This window comes from Lagenorhynchus albirostris, chromosome 9, assembly GCF_949774975.1.
Source record: "Lagenorhynchus albirostris chromosome 9, mLagAlb1.1, whole genome shotgun sequence".
In the NCBI taxonomy this organism is placed as follows: Eukaryota; Metazoa; Chordata; class Mammalia; order Artiodactyla; family Delphinidae; genus Lagenorhynchus; species Lagenorhynchus albirostris.
The window spans coordinates 81,016,440-81,036,727 of NC_083103.1; the positions used below are offsets into that span (position 1 = coordinate 81,016,440).

At 38.4% G+C, this 20,288-nt stretch overlaps 1 protein-coding gene across 1 annotated transcript in view; it reads right to left on the minus strand.

Annotated features, from left to right (window-relative positions):
- Positions 1-14,985, minus strand: part of LOC132526535 (caspase-12-like) — a gene marked incomplete at its 5' end in the record, with an annotated part of 33,039 nt that extends 18,054 nt beyond the window's left edge. The window contains 8 exon segments of the mRNA XM_060160878.1: positions 1,575-1,721; positions 2,134-2,353; positions 3,270-3,442; positions 3,848-3,940; positions 13,290-13,367; positions 13,537-13,599; positions 14,728-14,898; positions 14,901-14,985. Coding sequence (XP_060016861.1) covers positions 1,575-1,721; positions 2,134-2,353; positions 3,270-3,442; positions 3,848-3,940; positions 13,290-13,367; positions 13,537-13,599; positions 14,728-14,898; positions 14,901-14,985 — 1,030 coding nt within the window.
- Positions 14,986-20,288: the final 5,303 nt, after the last annotated feature.

The window sequence follows — 20,288 nt, forward strand, 5'->3', positions numbered from 1 at the left end:
AAGATCCCACATGCCGTGGGGCAGCTGGGCCTGTGAGCCATGGCTGCTGAGCCTGTGCGTCCGGAGCCTGTGCTCCACAACGGGAGAGGCCACAACAGTGAGAGGCCCACATACCGCAAAAAAAAAAAAAAAAAAAAAAAGTTCATGTTTCAGCTGGTGAGGATGTGCATAAAGCTCACTTCGTTAATGGCCTCTCGGCTCCATTTTAAAACCATGTGACATAAGTGAGTCTGTTTGATTTTGTCTTTCATGCCCTTGATATGGGTAATTCCTTCATCTTTCAAATGTGAGCACAAAGTTTTTCTTTAAAACACATCACATTTGACAATCATTATTTATTTCTGTTAAACATAACAGATATTTTCCCCCAATTAATTTCTGTCTCTCTGGCCTGACCATACACTCTGTAATCTGTAATGTTTAGTGACCATGCCTGCTTTAACTGTGTATCACATGCCCTGCACCTAGTACATTATCTGCACATAGTTATGTATATAAAAATATTAATGCAAGAATTTCACATATTAGACTTTATTTCCTCAATTAAATTAAATAATCTCTTAGAGTATGTATCAGACTGCATATACTTTTTGAACTTCCTTTAATAGCTAAAAGCACAGAACTCTTCTTTCAAATAAAATATAATTAAAACTCCAATATGTAAAACAAAGAGAAGTAGAACTATTCCAGTTGTGTAATGGGTGTTTCCTGTATGGTCTCTTTCCTATTTCCCCAGGTAGACTCAGAGGGTCCTCTAATCCCTTCCTAGTCACAAGCAGCCATGAACCAACAACACTGCATCACCATGGAGCTTTTAAAAAGTGAAGAATTTCAGGCCCTGCCCCAGACATACTGAATCAGAAATCTATGTTTTAATGAGGTTCTCAATGATTCCCATGCACATTAAAATTTGAAATTACTACACTAAAGCACTTAGAACTTGTATAAACTAGGTTTTAAAACTTCCCTTGTTATCTAAATCATTGATAAAACAATATCACGAATGACTGTTAAATAGATTTTCTACAGGTATGACCATGAGCAATCAAGAATATCTTTTATTTCTACCTTCTACTCTGACTTTCCTGCCAAAGAAGGATTTTCAGTCACTGATTGCACTCTCATGAAGTCAGGTATTTGAATGTTAACTAATAACCTAAGACTAGATTCAAATAACAGGCCGATAGGTGTTGAGCAAGCATGTGTTGAGCAAGCTTTACAGTTTCACTGGTTGGCTCATTTAGTTGTTAGTAGATCATCAGGTGGACCAAATCTGAGAAGATGATACATTTCTGTGCCATTGCTACATCTAAAAAACCTCTTGACTTATGTATAGACTATCTTAAATCTGGGTCTTCACCGAAGTCCTGTTTATTTTGAAAATTTCCTCCAGTATCAATACATACATGTTTCCAGTCATGAAAATCTCAATACTTAAATATCTTCCCCACCTAAATATCTCATTAGTTAGGGAAGAAATGTTCTTATATTAGTGATAAGATATGATCATAACCAAGCCTGTGATCAAGAAACTAATAGGAGATCTAGAAATTTTTCTCTCTGAAGTCACTTACATGGAGTCAAAGATTTGAAAGCAATGAAGTCTTTCTCCACATGGCCGTTTGTAATGGCATCATTCCAGATGGAACACTGCAAGAACTGGTCATACCTATATGCAGAGGCTTCTCTCATGTCAGTCACCCAAAAAATCCCAGCACCTTCTGAGACATCCATGTCTTATAAAAGATGTTATATTAACACACACACATACACACAGAAAGTCTTTTACAATTATTCCTTTCAATATGGCATTTATTAAAAATGCAAATGTCTTGCTACTAGAAAAACTGCCTCACTGACTGGGAACCACATAAAGCCCACTTAAGTTTAGAATGACCATGTTGAAAACCTAGTCCCAAATAATCAGGATATTCCTCATTATTCTAGGCTACTTATCATTTCTTAAAAAAAAGAAAAATAGTACAGGCTTATTACAATTTCTTTCTGGACTGGACCTAAGAGTTGTACTGAAATATTGTTTCTCTCCCCATTCCTGGGAAAATGAAGGTTAGACACTAGACTAATAGAAAGAAGTACATGGCCACTCCCTGGGTTTCCTGAACTCAGACTCACTGCCTCGGCAGGCCTGCATAATGATGACCTTGGGTTTATCTTTTAGACTCTGGCAGTTACAGCTGTTGAAAATTTGGAAGATGGTATCATCACGAAGAATATCTGGGTCTGTCCCACAGATTCCATCCAGGGTGCCATGTGACATAAATACAAGGAATATGCTGTCTGAGGATTGGGGATCTTGGCAGGCAGCAAACTGTCTTAGTGCTGTTTCCATTTCCTGAAAAACACTCCAGAATTACTATTGAGGAATTCTCCTTATATAGTTTATACTCAAATACTAGGTGGAATTCACAAAAAGGAGCAAGCACTAAAGAATCAGGTGATTTGGACTGAATGGAATTGTAAGAGAAATTACATTCTGACATAAAACCAGGAAATTAGATGTGTAAAATATTAAAGTTAGTAGAGATTTTACATAACATCTAGCCCAATGGTTTTCAATGGAAGCTTACACTTAAGAAGATACTGGGAGATGGAGTATAATGAGGGGCAAGTGAGATGATATGTCTCTAATACGAGAGCTTTGCTTTCATCTGTTTTACATGTTGGAGTTCCTGTAAGTTTTTATTAAAAAAGAGAGAGACAGAGACAGAGGCAGAGACAGAGACAGAGAGAACTTTCTATTGACAAAAATTAGAAACACAACAAATTCCTTCATCTTGGAACAGCAGAAAGTTAGGTTTAAAATGGTTTGTCTAAAGCCCTCTGGGATTATTTTTGGCATGGCCAGAATAACAACATTTTCTTTATGTGTGTATGTGCAATTTTTTTCTACACACTTTTACATTTACACACATGATGTTGAGATTGTAAAAGTCTCATAAGCTTTTTTTGTAGATATCAGTAACTTTCAGGGTCCAGAGCTTATGTCTCACCCAGGCTATCAAGTAATAGATGCCTCCCAGATTGAGAACTTTAGAAAGATCCCACATTTGGGGGGAAATACTGCTACATAGAGCTGATCTAAATATTTTCTATGAGACTGTGCACGGGAGGAGGCTGAAATAAAGGGAATCATATTCTGGAGCAAATATAATTTCTATAACATGCATTTTATTCTTACAGCTGCTAAGAAAGAAGTTCAAAACTGTTTAGGAGGGAAGGAAGCTTGTCCCACTCTCCTGGTCCATTACCAGAACTGTGAGATCCTCTTTTACAACCACTGAGTATCCAAGGTTTTCAAGCAAATCTTGCATTCCCAAAAGGTCAACCTCAGAACCATATCGATTAGAAAGACAGTCAAATTCTTTGTTGCAGATGATGAGGGCCAGGCATGTCCAGACTTCATTCTCCATTACTGGATATAAATGCAATTAACAGACACAAAATGAGTTGCTCCAGACCTCCTAATTTTGCCTCCAAAGTTCATACAAAACAGGCCCTTTCAATTAAATAGTGGATGGCTGGAGAGCCTGGAAATGGAAATAAATTCTCTTGAGGAAAGAGACAATACCTGAAATTGAAAACATATACTAGGTCTGAGTATACACTCTAGGAACTTGGCTTTGGTTGGGTGGTGGATAGGAGTTCAGGAGTTCAGGATAGGAGTGATGGAAGAGACAGGAAATCAAATGTAAGAACCAGTTAATTAGATAAGATGATTAAATAACATCTTGTGCCTTTGGTCTGATCTTAGGACGTTTGTAACAAGAACTAAAATTGAGTGAGTCCCAGTATCTTGTTTAAATGGAAAATCTTCCAAAGCATATCACCTCATCTGCCTTTGTTGTCTTCAGTGTATGGAAATGATCAGGAGGACAAAGTTTTAACTTCCCATGTTGGGAAGCCTGTGTTTCCTGAGGAGCTAAAAGAGAAAAAATAGCTCATTAAACAGTAGCATCCACTGCCATGAAGTCATGCAGATCTTTTGACTGGGCTTTCATTCTCCAGAAATGCTTACTGCCAGCCCACCACAAAGTTTAGTATAATAAGAAAATCATTTCATATTTAAAATGACTAAAACACAAATCTTGAATACTCCCCCTTTTGCTTTCTGCTTCTTACTGAACCCACCATAAATTTCTGTTTTTGGTAGTGGTCATAACTTTGATTGCTTTCTCAGACCCAACACACTAGACTCACATAAACATGATATCTAAGATTGGGAAGGAAGCCTAATGTTCATCTTGCCTAATAAGGTCATTATTCAGATATTTGAACTCTGCTGACTATATGCCTACTTTATTATTACCACTCTCTGAAATATCTCCACTAACAGGGTACTTACAACATTCTAAGGCATTTTTGAACAGTTCTGAGCATCATAAAGTGTGAACTTTCCAAGCACTGATATATATTTTCCACATTGGGAACATACAGAAAGAAACATCTAATTCCTCTTCCTGTAAAGCCCATGAATTCTCCCATGACTTCAATTTATCTTTCCCTATGTTTCTATTTTTTTATGTAAATGCCCCATATAAATAATTATTTTTATATTAATTGTGTTTAATCTCTGTATTCCTAGTATCTAGAATGATACCTGGCACAGATTAAAAGTTAATGACTGCTTGTTAATGAAGAGTTATCTTCTCATACTTCAAAATAGCTATCAAGTATCCCCTGGTTCACATTTTCCCTTAGGCAACAAACATTCTATTCCTTCTAATATTTTTGCATAAGAATATCATTGATGGAGGTCAAGATGGCAGAGAAGTAGGAGAATGTGGATGGAGCTCATATCTCCCCACAAATACATCAAGAATACATCTACAAATGGAAAAATTCTCACAGAACATGGCTAAACACTAGCAGAGGGGGGCTTCCCTGGTGGCACAGTGGTTGAGAGTCCGCCTGCCGATGCAGGGGACACGGATTCATGTCCCGGTCCGGGAAGATCCCACATGCCGCGGAGCGGCTGGGCCCGTGAGCCATGGCCACTGAACCTGCGCGTCCGGAGCCTGTGCTCTGCAACGGGAGAGGCCACAGCAGGGAGAGGCCCATGTACTGCAAAAACAAAAAATAAAATAAAATAAAACACTAGCAGAGGACCTCAGGCACCTAAAAGGACAAGAAAAATCCCTGCATAACTGGGTAAGATGAGGAAAGGAGAAGGGAAAAAGAAGAGGAGAGGAAGCAGGATGGGAACGGCACCCCTGGGTTGGGGAGCTGAAGGAGGGGAGAGGTTGCTGCATCCAGGGAAGCACCTCACCTGTGGGAAGATCAGTTGGGACAAAAGGGGAGCTTCTGAGGCTGTTGGAAGAGAGTGCAGCAACTGGTTTGTGGCAGGCAGGACAGAGTGAGAACTACACAGACAGTCTGTGCCACAGCCCTGCATGCCCCAGCCTGAGATGCGTGTCCACTGGTGTGCACAGGGCCTGGGTGTTGGAACATGGTGTATGGAGAGCAAACCCAGGGAAAGGACTGCTGTTGGCTGCAAGGAGATAGCTTGAGGGGACAGGAGTGAGGAAATCCACAACCAGGAATTCTTGTGGAGGAAACCTGGACTGCCGTAGAAGAAAAGTGCTAAGGTTAAGTGACAAGGGGTGGAGATGTCATTGCAGCCTTTCTCCCCACATGTTGGCCGCTGCCTCCCCAGGCCAGCTCCCTCATGCCCAGGACCACTGCCTTACTGCATTCCCATAACCACCAGGGCTCTTGTGACCCTGGCCTCAGTGCTGCATCCAAGCTCCCTCCCCACTGGGGCAGACTCGTGTGCTCCAGGGAAGACTCAGGGGCAGACCTCTGTGGGTGGCCCACATGCAGAGGTGGGGCTGAAACCACAGCTGAGCCCACAGGGAACATGCAACTAAGGAAGAAAAACTCAAATCTCTCCTCACAGCTGTGTGAAGATTCAATTGACACCCCCGTGACCAGCCTTGTAATCTCAGCACCTACAGAATGTCTGAATGGGCAACAAGTGCTCCCACAGCCAAGATGGACCTAGCTTTAGCATTTGTAGACTTTGTGGGCACATATACATAGGGTTTGGGCCAGGCTAGAGTCAGAGCTGCCCCCATAGCACCCACAGTAGGTCCAGATCCATGACTACTTGCAATCCTGGGACCTCAATTCAGTGGATCTATGCTGGAGGTCTGGTGAAAAAACATCTGAGAGATACCAGGGCCAGTGGCTGGCATACCCACAGTTAAGGTGGGACTGAAAGCAGTGCCAACAGCAGTGTAACCTGAGAGCTCTCACAATGGGTGAAAGGTGACACAACAGAGCACACCCATAGGTGAACAGCTCCAGAGGAGGAATACTCAGTGGCTTCCTTCCCAGTAGGAGTACTGCAATCCTGCCTACCTCAACCACAGATCAGAAACACAGCTAAGAAACAGATCTGGGGACCTCTCTTCCAACAACTAGGGATCATACCCCACCTCTGGCAAGGAAGTAGCAACCACAGGGCAAAGGGGAGGCCCTGCTCAATATCCAGTGCAAGCTCTGGACACTACAACATCAGTCACACCTCCTATAAAGGGAATAACAGTCATCATACAGTGAGGAAAGAGGTGGCAGACATCTATATTAAAAACAACCCTTGCACCAAAAAATATTAAACCCATGCAGGCTACACAGAGAGGTTCCACATAAAATAGCCCTCCAATACAGTCTGAGGGTCTGGCATTGGATGGAAGAAGCCACAGAGCATTTTAGTCTTGAAAGCCAGCAGGCTTGAGTGCAAGAGCTCCACAGTGCTGGGGGAAAAAGAGACTCCACTCTTGGAGGGACACAGCACAAAGCAGTACCTCCATAGGAACCCAGGCTACAACTACCTAGGGGTCTTAGAGGGTCTCCTGGGAAGGCAGATGTTAACTATCACTCACTGTGAAGGCAAGGAAACTGGTAGTAGAAGCCCCAGGGAATATTGAATGGACATCTCCCAGAGGTCCAAATTTCAGCAGAAAGACCTGGTCCCATCCAACAAACTTTAGGCCCCAGAGCTAGAAAGTCTCATGCCAAACAACAACCAAGGTAGGAACACAGCTCCACCCATCAGAAAACATGCTGCCTAAAGTTGTACTGAGCTCACAACTGCCTCAAAACACACCCCTAGACATGGCCCTGCCCATCAGAGGGACAAGACACAGGCCCATCTGTGAGAGGGCAGGCACCAGTCCCTTCCACAAGAAGACCTACATAAGCCCCTTGACCAACATCACCCACTAGGGAGCAGACACCAGAAACAAGAGGAACTAAGATCCTGCAGTCTGTGGAAAGGAGACTGTAAACATAGAAAGTTAGATAAAATGAGATGACAGAGAAGTATGTCCCAGATAAAGAAAGAAGATAAAACCCCACAAGAACAACTAAATGAAGAGAATATAGGCAATCTACCTGAAAAATAATTCAGAGTAATGATATTAAAGATGGTCCAAAATCTCAGAAAAAGAGTTGAGGCATGGATTGAGAAAATACAAGAAATATTTAACAAGGAACTAGTTGATTTAAAGAACAGAGATGCACAATACAATACATGAAATGAAAAATACACTAGAAGGAATAAAGAGCAGAACAACTTAGGCAGAAGAATGAATAGGTTAGCTGGAAGACAGAGTGGTGGAAATCACTGCCAAGAACAGAATAAAGAAAAAAGAATGAAAAGAAATGAGGACAGTCTCAGAGACCTCTGGGACAATATTAAATGCACCAAAATTTGCGTTATAGGGGACTCAAAGGAGAAGAAAAAGAGAAAGGGCCTGAGAAAACATTTGAAGAGATTGTAGATGAAAACTTCCCTAACATGAGAAAGGAAACACTCACTGAAGTCTAGGAAGTGCAGAGAATCCCATACAGGATAAACCCAAGGAGGAACACAGCAAGACACATATTAATCAAACCGATAAAAATTAAAGACAAACAAAAATATTAAAAGCAACAAGGGAAAAGCAACAAATAACATACAAGGGAATCCCCATAAGGTTATCAGCTGATTTTTCAGCAGAAACTCTGCAGGCCAGAAAGGAGTGGCACGATATATTTCAAGCAATGAAAGGGAAAAACCTACAACCAAGATTATTCTAACCAGTAGGTCTCTCATTCAGATTCGTTGGAGAAATCAAAGACTTTACAGACAAGCAAAAGCTAAAATAATTCAGCACTGCGAAGCGAACTTTACAACAAATGCTAAAGGAACTTCTCTAGGCAAGAAAGAGACCAGCAACATAAAACAATCTTGTACATATATAGAGTACTAAATCAAAACCTCAAGGGAACAACAAACCCCAAAACTACAATAGATATATACATAAAAAAGAAAAATCAACACAAACACAACACTAAAGATGGTCATCAAACCATAAGAGAAGAGAACATAAGAGGAAGGGAAAAGAAAAAAGACCTACAAAAACAAACTTAAAACAATTAAGAAAATGGCTATAGGAACATACATATCAATAATTACCTTAAATGTAAATGGATTAAATGTTCCATCTCAAAGACGTAGACTGGCTGAATGAATATAAAAACAAGACCCATATATATATATATATATATATATATATATATATATATATATATATATATATATACACTGTCTACAAGAGACCCCACTTCACACCTAGGGACACATACAGATTGAAAGTGAGGGTATGGAAAAAGGCATTCCACGTAAATGGAAATTAAAAAAAAAGTTGGGGTAGCAATATTTATAGACTTTAAAATAAAGACAAAAGAGGACAAAAGACAAAGAGGACACTACATAATGATCAAGGGATCAATCCATGAAGAAATTATAACAATTGTAAATATATATGCACCCAACAGAGGAGCACCTCAGTATGTAAGGTAAATGCTAACAGCCATGAAAGGGGAAAATGACAGTAATGCAATAATAGTGGGTGACTTTGGGCTTCCCTGGTGGCACAGTGGTTGAGAGTCCGCCTGCTGATGCAGGGGATACGGGTTTGTGACCCGGTCCAGGAAGATCCCACATGTCATGGAGCGGCTGGACCCATGAGCCATGGCTGCTGAGCCTGCGTGTCCGGAGGCTGTGCTCCGCAACAGGAGAGGCCACAACAGTGAGAGGCTACAACATTAAGAGGCCCGCGTGCCGCAAAAAATAAAAATAAATAAAAAATAAATAGTGGGTGACCTTAATACCCCAATTACACCAAAGGACAGATCTTCCAGACAGAAAATTAGTAAGGAAACACAGAGTTAAATGACATATTAGACCAGATAAACTTAACTGATATCGATAGGTAATTCTACCTAAAAGCAGCAGAATACACTTTTGTCTCAAGTGCACATGGAACATTCCCCACAACAGATTACATCCTGGGCCACATACATCAGAGAAAGGAACATTCCCAAGCTCATTCTCCAAGGTCACCATCATCGTGATTCCAAAACGAGCCAAACATATCACAAAAAAAGAAAATTATAGGCCAATATCACTCATGAATATAGATGCAAAAATCCCCAATGAAACACTAGCAAACTGAATCCAACAACACATTAAAAGAATCATACACCATGTTTGAGCGGGATTTATCCCAGGGATGCAAGGATTCTTCAACATATATAAGTCAATCAATGTGATACACCACATTAACAAACTGAAGAATAAAAACCATAAGATCATTTCAATACATGCAGGAAAATCTTTTGACAATATTCAACACCCATTTATGATAAAAACTCTCCAGAAAGTGGGCATAGAGGGAACCTACCTCAACATAATAAAAGCCATATACCAGAAACCCACAGCAAACATCATTCCCAATGGTGAAAAACCAAAAGCATTTCCTCTAAGATCAAAAACAAGACAAGGATGTCCACTCTTGCCACTACTATTCAACGTATATTTGGAAGTCCTAGCCACAGCAATCAGAAAAGAAAAAGGAAAAAAAGGAATCCAAATTGGAAAAGAGGAAGTAAACTGTCACTGTTTGCAAATGACATGATACTATACATAGAAAATCCTAAAGATGCTACCAGAAAACTACTAGAGCTCATCAATGAATTTGGTAAAGTTTCAGGATACAAAATTAATGCACAGAAATCACTTGCATTCCTATACACTAACAATGAAAGACCAGAAAAAGGAAATTAAGGTAACAATCCCATTTACCATTGAATCAAAAAGAATAAAATACCTAAGAATAAACATACCTAAGGAAGCAAGAGAACTGTACTCAGAAAACTATAAGATACTGATGAAACAAATACAAAAAACAAAGAACCTTCTGTTCTTTCCCTCCTACCAAAAAGAAAGATATGGGGCTTCCCTGGTGGCGCAGTAGTTGAGAGTCCGCCTGCTGATGCAGGGTACACGGGTTTGTGCCCTGGTCCGGGAAGATCCCATATGCCGCGGAGCGGCTAGGCCCGTGAGCCATGGCCACTGAGCCTGCGCGTCTGGAGCCTGTGCTCCGCAGCGGGAGAGGCCACAGCAGTGAGAGGCCTGCGTACCGCAAAAAAAAAAAAGAAGAAAGATATGTTCTTCCTCTGATCTAAGCGTGATACCACTCCTTATGAGTTCCTTTCCCTCTCACACACAGGAACTTTATTCAAGCATTTATTCAGCCCTATCTTCTAGAGCATCAATTTCTACCTCTCTCCCTTCTATGCTATCCCCGTTGGCATATTAGAATCTTATCTTTTAAAAACACATTTCCTTGACTCTGTTTCCCCTCCATCTATTGTACCATTTCTCTCCTCCACTTCTCAGCACAGTCGTTAAAGGCATTGTCTATTTTCACCATTTTCATGCTTTCAACTCTGATTTTTTTCTTGTATGCATAAAATGGCTATTATCCTCACAACTTAAGCAAAATACCTGTTATCAAAGTTACCACTGACTATTTGTTGCTTTCTTAGCATTTAGCATGGTTGAACACATCTTTCTTGAAACATGCTCTCTAGGCTTCTGTGATCCTACATTTTCCAGCTACTCTTTCAAAATCTGTCTGTTCATTGCTAACTTTTCCTCTTCTGCCAAACTTCCCAAAGTGGAATTATTCTGTATTAGAGTCTCTGTTATTCTCTATCAACATCTCTCCCTAGGTGGCCTCTTCTAGGTGGTACCAACATCTCTCTGTGAATTCCTCAGTTGTACATCACCTGTTTATTCAACATTTTCTCTTGGATGTAACATGTTTTAAACTAAACTTACAAGGAAGGACTTCTGATACCGTCTTCTTCTACAAATAGGTTTCTCGCAAGTTTTCTCTAAACCACAAATTTTCTCTCTCTCAGGAATTGATATCTTTCACCCAGTTGCCGAGCCCAAAACTTAGAATCGTTTTTTTTTTTCTATTTTTTTTATTGGGGTATAGTTGCTTTACAATGTTGTGCTGGTTTCTGCTGTACAATGAAGTGAATCAGCTGTATGTATACATATACCTCCTCTTTTTTGGATTTCCTTCCCATTTAGGTCACCACAGAGCATTGAGTAGAGTTCCCTATGCTATACAGCAGGTTTTCATTAGTTATCTATTTTATACATATTAGTATAAAATACATACAGGTTAGTGTATATATGTCAATCTCAATTTCCCAATTCATCTCACCTCCCTCTTTCCCCCCTTGATGTCCATACATTTTTTCTCTACATCTGTGTCTCTATTTCTGCTTTGCAAACAAGTTCATCTGTACCATTTTTCTAGATTCCACATATATGCGTTAATATACCATATTTGTTTTTCTCTTTCTGACCTACTTCACTCTGTATGACAGCCTCTAGGTCTATTCATGTCTCTACAAATCCTTCATTTCTTTCATTAGCCCATATCCAATCCATCTGTAGTTTCTATTGATTCTATCTCCAAAATAGATCCCAAATATAACCACTTGTTATCATCTTTATTACTGCAACCCCAGCTTAAAAGCTATTATCTCTTAACTGAAACACTTAAATAGCTTACAAGTAGATTTTCTATTCTATGTTTATCACTCCTCTGCTCAAAAAATTCTAAAGGCTTTGCATTGCAAATAAAATCCGAATTGTTTTTCCTTCTCTCAGAGACCCCACATACTGTGGCCATCCCAGTGTATCTGACAACTCCTGCACCCATATTCCCCTCATTTCCTACTCCCCAGCCAGACCAGCCTTCTCTATTACCCTTTTGCATGACAAGACCTTTCCTGACTCACAGCTCTTGTTCTTGTTTCCTCTTTCCATGGAATGTTTTTGCCTTAAAGTTTGGCACAATTCCCTTCCTATTGTTCAGTTATATACTGAAATATAATCTCAAAAGAGTTCTCATAACTGTTCACTCTGACTCATGTGTACCACTACCCTCAACAACAATATCACTTTCTATGACCTAATCCTCTTTCTTGTGTACATCCCCTGAAATTATACTGTTTATTTTTTGAGAGTTTACTATATATCTGCCCTTACTACACTGTATGAAAGCAGTAACTTTATCTTGCTCACTGCTATAAACACAGTAATTAAAGTAGCATACTGTAGATTTTCAATTAGTGTATGAATATATAATGTATGAATGAATATAACAATGAATAAAGATGACAAAGTTTTTATTCCTTTTGTAAGTTTTTCTGTAACTTTTGAAAATATAGTACTCAGAAGACAATACTATCATTACCCTTTTTATGGATGCTATGGTTCTTTAAAGTGGCCCAATAATTCATCAGATTCTTTGGTGACCACATAAGTATGTGTGACTCATGCTGTTTTTTTTAATGTGTTTCTTAATCACATCCTTATTCTGTTTTGTGCAGTTGGTAGTTGCCTATATCTTTGATGTTTTATGAATCCTTTCAAAGATGTGATCAACTCCATTTAAAAATGTGAGTCTCAGAAACGTTGGTTATACCAGCAAATATGGTTAATCAGTGACAGTGGTGGGCTCAGTGTTACAGATTTCTTGGGTTTTACTTCAGTTCTCTTTCCACTACACCATAAGGAGTTTCTTTATCTGTCTTTGCTCTAATAATGTCATTATGTGTCCATGATATTACCTATCATAGTTAGAACAGATACTTGGGACAATCTAGCATTCTTCTCAGTTTCATAATCTTCACTTTCAACTTCTACATTCTTAGGAGAATTGAATATCAGGGATGTAAATGCTAACCTTACTTTTAAGGGACTTTGTTAGGTGCAGAGGAGAGAAATAAGCCAGATTTTCTGAGCCTCAGTTTAGTGGTCTTTCCACTATAATGTAGGGACGTTGTACAGCTGCCTTATCCCAAGTAATGAATGAGGGTTCCCATGAGCCACTGGGTTTGGGGGCAGTTACCTGTTGGAGGGAGAGCCAATGCCTGGGCTGATTCAACTTTTTCCTCATCTCTACTTTTTTCACTTTCATCTTCAGATTCTGAGGTGGAATGAAAAAATTTAAGGATCAATGCTCTATTCTGAAGGGTATTTCCAAAGATGAAAACTGACTGAGAGCATAGAATTTCTAGGCTTTTAAGGAAATACTTTCTAACTGCACTAGAGGTCTAAGAGTTTTCACTTGAGATGTGAAATTTGGAGTCAGTTACCTGTCAAAGAAGAAGATGACTCAGTGCTCTCAGATTCATCATTCTCAGTTTCCAGATGAGATCCTGAAATAATAGTAAAATAAAATTTGTTAGCAGAACTAAATTTATAGAACCTATACACTTCAAACTCTTTCCCTTTCACTGACTAGGAAATGACTATGCTCAGCATGGGGCTGACTACTCTGTGGAGCATGGAGATTTGCCCCATTCTCTAAGTTCCAGGTTTGTTTTAGAAAACTGTAACTTTGTGCCAAGTGAAAAAGGAGGCAGATTTTCTCTGAAACAAAAAAGAGCTCATTATCTTCTTCTTCTGTAATTCAAGGAATATTCAAATTCATTAATCAAGGTTTTCTGAAATAGCACTTTTCATTATGAGGAAGAAAAATACATTGTTGTACAAAAGTTAGTCTTTCAACAATAGCAAAATAGTCTCAGAGGGTGTTCCAAGAATTGGGGATATACTGATGTATAATTTTACTCTGAACTAGGGGTCAGCAAACTATGGCCCACTGTCCAAATTCAGCCTGACACCTGTTTTTGTAAATAAAGTTTTATTGGAACACATCCACACTTATTTTGTACTTACTTTCTATCACTGATTCTATACTACAACAGCAGACTTGAGTAATTATTACAGAAACCATATGGTCCAAAAAGCTTGAAATATTTAACCTCTGGCTCATCAAAGAAAAAGTGTTCCAATACCTGCTCTAGAGAGAAGGACACATCTGTGTTCCTCAAACTTTCAATTTCCCTTTGTCTTCCTTTAACAAGGAGAAATACAGGTTCTCAGAGATTTTTTCCTTGGGTAATCCACAGCTAAGAATAAGATGGTGGATTTTGTTCTACTGATCATTCTGTATCTGGGAATGACTCTAAAGGCCACAGTGTATGGCCAGAGTAGCACAGATTAATTAAAGACTATCATTTAATTTAATACAACACCAGCACCATTTATTCCTTTAACAAATATTTACTCATCACCTAATCTGCGTCAGACTGGGGATGATAGAACAGGGACTGGGTAGATCAGGGCATTTTGTGGCAGTAAATAAGATAGACAGTCAGGCAAAGAAGGTGCTAGAAATGTGAATAGTATATTATCCACTTGCAAAAAGAAATACGAAGACAAAAACTGCATGAGGATAGTAGATAAAGAACAAGTTACTAGCCCTTTACTGAGATACTCACTTAAACTCAGTTGTTTCTTGGGGTTGAAGAAATGGTCCTTAAATATTTTGCCTGCCATTTGCATTTTCTCAATGAGATCATAAACCAGGTCTCCAGTCCTTTTCACGATGTGGTCCACTTCTTCCCCTAATCTTTGTAACTCACCCCTATTTAACACTTTATTTTCCATCAATCATCAAAAATACCATCAAGCACATTCCTGGACCTTAACTTCACCATGTTGACTGGACCTTCTTTTGGTAGTCTCTTCTCTGTGAGAATGATAGGATTTTAGATACGGAGAGGAGCTTAGATATCTGATTCCAGGCCAGTGGTTCTCGATTTTAAAAAGAATCTCCTGAAAAAGCTTGATAAGCAGAACTTTTTGCACTCCATTCTCAGAAATTCTTTTTTGATAGATCAGGGTGGAGCCCATGAATTTACATTACTAACAATTTCTGAGGTGGTGCCAAAGCTGCTAGTCTGAGGACCACACTTAGACTAATACTTATGGATGATCAATTCTCTAATTTTTTTTTTGGATGGGGAAACTGAGGTCCAGAGAAGTGAAGCAACTTCACTGTAAGTCAGTGAGAGTTGACTGACTTCCTGTCATTTTTATCAATACCTAATTTAAAAACACATTATATTCAATATGTATAGCAGTAAAACATATTACACCTGTAAAAGAATGCATTTTTATTTCCATGGGCAGGGCTGACAGGGCAACTCTCTGTGCAGAGATTGAGAGCACAAACTGTATCTGGTTTGCTCACTGTTATAAACAAAAATTCACACAGAGAGCAGAAATATGGAGGAAACTCAAGTTACTCTGCATTTTTACTGCATGGCCTTTCACTATGACAAGGTAACATTTAGGTGAGAACTCTGGGTCAAGTCCAAAGTGCAAAGAAAAGCCTAAAATCAACAAGAAAGATTTAAGAACATAGGTCCGGATTTTCTAAATTTTCCATTTTTCCAAGAAGTTGTAATGTATTGTCTAAAACACTTTGTTACCATACTCATTACTGTGCCCCAAGCTTCCATCCCTTACAGTCTCAGAGTAAAATAGTTGTGTCTTGTGTGTGCCCCCTTCATTGCTCCTTCTCCTCTCACCCGTTCCTTCCTCCTGAGCTCTTTCTCCCCACAAAACATAGCCATAATGGAATATTACTCAGCCATAGAAAGAAACGAAATTGAGCTATTTGTAATGAGGTGGATAGACCTAGAGTCTGTCATACAGAGTGAAGTAAGTCAGAAAGAGAAAGACAAATACCATATGCTAACGCATATATATGGAATCTAAGAAAAATAATTGTCATGAAGAACCTAGGGGTAAGACAGGAATAAAGACACAGACCTACTAGAGAATGGACTTGAGGATATGGGGAGGGAGAGGGGTAAGCTGTGACAAAGCGAGAGAGAGGCATGGACATATATACACTACCAAATGTAAGGTAGATAGCTAGTGGGAAGTGGCCGCATGGCACAGGGAGATCGGCTTGGTGCTTTGTGACCACCTAGAGGGGTGGGGTATGGAGGGTGGGAGGGAGGGAGACACAAGAGGGAAGAGATATGGGAACATATGTATATGTATAACTGATTGACTTTGTTATAAAGCAGAAACTAACACACCATTGTAAAGCAATTGTACTCCAATAAAGATGTAAAAAAAAAAAAAAAAACAGAAAACCTGGAGTGACTCACCAGCCATTGCTGCTCCAGCTCCCTGGGCAGGAAAAGCAATGAAAATGAAAGCAGCTTTCTTTCTTTGTTCTCAGTGGACCAGCATTACCTAAAAAGGAAACTGTAGCTTCTCAAATTCTCTCATACTTTGACAGGATAGAATTTGACTCCTCCTCTGATATGAAGCTTCTCTTTTTTAGAACACAGGAAGTGAATACTGACTTTTCTCCTTACTGTAACAAAGTCACCAGAATGAAATACATACATACACACACACACACACACACACACACACACACAAGGGTACAAACATAAGTTTCTATGTTCTGTTTTCCAGACTATTTTTAACACAGTTAATAAGTCAAATTGACCCTTATTTGTCTCTGTGCCACCCCTTAGCCACTAAATAGTAGGGGTGCCTCACTTGACTGATGTCTCCTCAACCCCGGAAATGAAGTGTGAACTTAGAAGCCTTGGGTGAAGGGGAGCGAGAAATTGACTGAGATATGCCAAACAGTTTTAAAAACCCAGATAAATGATCTCTTTACTTCTCTCCTCATTTGCTATTTTGTCAGTTCTGGGTATTGTTTATCCATGAGATTCATGTGTATACTTTTATCTGTTAAAGGCACAAGGAACTCTTAAAAATTTCTTAAAATAATACATAGAAGTTTTCCATGAAAATGAAACAATAGAAAATTTTGTGAAACAGAGTAAGATCATCCAGCTTCTTTAATTTCACATTACAAACATACAACACTATAAATATATAATGCAATTATATGTTTAGCTTCTATCTTTGTGAATCTTTTTCTATTCTTATAAAAAACACATAATACAATACTGATTTTATTAATGGCCACAATCATTGGCCTACTTGTATCCATGCCCTTTGCTCTGACTACAGACTGGCCTTGTAACTTGTTTTGGCCAACATGATACAGTAGAGGGACATTGTGTAGTTCTGAGCACAGATCTTCAGAAGCATTGTGCGCTTTAACCTCTTGGACACCTGAACTTCCATGTGAATAAGCCTGGCCTAGTTTACTAGAGAATAAGAGACATCACATACAGGAAAGCCCAGTTGTCTCAGCCAAGGTCATGCTAGACCAGTTTTTTTTTTTTTTAATTGGAGTATAGTTGTTTTACAATGTTGTGTTAGTTTTTACTGTACAGTGAAGTAGAGCTCCCTGTGCTATACAGCAGGTTCTTACACATTAGTGTATTTATGTCAATCCCAATCTCCCAATTCATCTCCCCCAACCTTCCTCCCTTGGTGTCCATACGTTTGTTCTCTACATCTGTGTCTCTGTTTCTGCCTTGCAAACTGGTTCGTCTGTAACATTTTACTAGATTCCACATATACGCATTAATATATGATATTTGCTTTTCTCTTTCTGACTTACTTCACTCTGTATTTACACTTTAGAAAGCCAGATGCTTTCCAAAAATATAGTAGGTCCCAACAATGTCAGTATAGATGCTTACCCTACATGCAGGTGATCTCAGACACATGAATAATTCCAAAGACAAGAGCCACTCAGTGAACTGGTCAACTTGTGAACAATAGTAAATGTTTATTGTTTTAAGCCACTGCAGTTTGGGGTAGTTTGTTGCTCAGCAATAGATAACTGATAAACACATATTTACCTATAACTTCTTTCCCATATTATCAATAATTTGCTTTTTAAAAAATTGACAATGTATGACAAACCTCTAAAAAAGTCAAGACATAAAGAACTATCTCATTTTTGATGACTATACAGTATTAAAGTGTTGATAGATTATAATTTTAAAATATTTTGTCAAATTATGCACACTTAAGGTAAATAATCCAGTAGTACAGCAAAGTGTTTAATAAAAAACATATTCTGCAGTATCGCTCCCAATCTTCGATCCTGTATCCTACATGTCACTTGCCTAAATGATTTCTATTTTTATTTTCTAGTGGTAATCTTCAGAATTCTCAATAACTTGCCTATTTTATCCCTCTATTTTCTTATATATCAAATACAAACAATGCCATTGATTACCTTGAAAAATGAGATGCAGTTCATTTACACTGCCTCATTTACATCTTATTCTACCTAATATTTGATATCACAATTTTTAAATATTAAATAATATATTTAACCCTCATTTCCTCTTCCATCAGTGTTGCTCAGTAGCTTACTTTTCTTCTACGTAAATTGAAGATTTTTGCCCTCATACAATCTCCTCTGTCTTTTCTCACTTCCAATTATACCAATATTTTTAACCTATATTTTTATTTTACATTGTCAACTTATTAAGATTTTCATTCACTTGTGTATCCACAACCAAGCCTTCTGTGCTTTGTCTGTTATAATAACCAAATGTTAAAGAACCAATGAAGAACATTTACATTATTTTTGGCTATGTACATATTGCAGTCTGTCTGGAAAAGTGATATGTTGGGACTATACTTCCTTCTCTTTGGGTCCAATCTCCCAAATAATTTTATTCCAAAGAATATTTCTAGTCTCAAGATCTACTAACTCACAATTACCTGGTCTCCTATACTTGGCCTTCACTCCTGTAATTCTATCTAAGGCCAAACCATCACTCTCTTCATTCTATTCACTCACTCTCACCTACACAAGGACATTGTTTAACAATAGTCATATTGTTCTCTTACATCATTGATTTTCCCACTTACTCATATCAACACTATAACCATAAAAATACATTATAATACTCCATATTAAAAAATCCTCCCTGATCCCACTTCCCCATAACTCCTCAAAATCATTGTCTATCATTGCTGTCTCCAAATGTTTTTTATTCTGTCTTGAACCAGCTCCAATCACCATTTTGTCTCTAGCCCCCTACCAAAATGACTCTTGTTAATGTAACCAGTGACTTCCACATTGTCAAATTAAATATTTAATCCCCAATAGCCTTTTTGAGTTATAGAAGCACTTCACAGTAATATTTTCACCTCTTCCTGAAACCCTTCATTCGCCTTTCAAATAACAACCCTGTGTTGATTCTCCTGCTACTTCAGCTGGCTGCTTCTTCTAGTAACGCTTGCCAGTTAATTCATATCTTTTGTCTCTGCTCTGTTTTTCCTCACTTATTTAGCAGCCTCATCCAGTATCTTGGTTTTCAATACTGTTTATGTATAGGAAGGCACCCAACATTTTAACATTCAGCCTATGCCTGTTCCCTGAATACCATATTCATATAGCCAATGTCAACGGGCATCTATTTGAATGTCTGGTAGATATCTCAATCTTGACACTTCAACCCCCACCTCCCATCTACCTCCTCTGAGAGTGTTTTCCATTTTATTCTTACAGTTATTCAAGCCAATTTCATTGTTCCGGTTATTCAGAGTGGAACATGTAATTCTTTTTTTTTTTTTTCAAAACTTTATCCAGTCTGTTGACTTTACTTTCAAAACATGAATTTTGCTCATGACCATCACTTCTACTCTTATCTATTCTTACTGTCTCACCTTCCAAACAAACAGTATAAACAATCTGTCAAGTTCAAGAAAATACTCTGTTAGATTTTCTATGGGATTCTGTTGGGTTTATAGATTAATATGGGTAGAAAATTGAGATTTTTACATTTATTTGTCTTATCAATGATGGTGATCTATCCCTCATTCTAGTCAATCTTCTCTTATATCACTCAATATTTTTAAAAAAATATTTTTCCACATATACTTTGCAACTATTTGTTTAGAATTTTCTATAAGTATGTTATATTTGTTGCTTTTGCAAAGAGAGGCTTTAAAAAAGCAAAAAGTACTTCCTAATTGGTTGTCTTTTGAATATAAGAATGCTATTAAATGTTGTATATTGACTCAATTCTTGCAAATGTGGGGACTATATATTAATTCTAAGAAATTTTCAATAAATAATGTCATA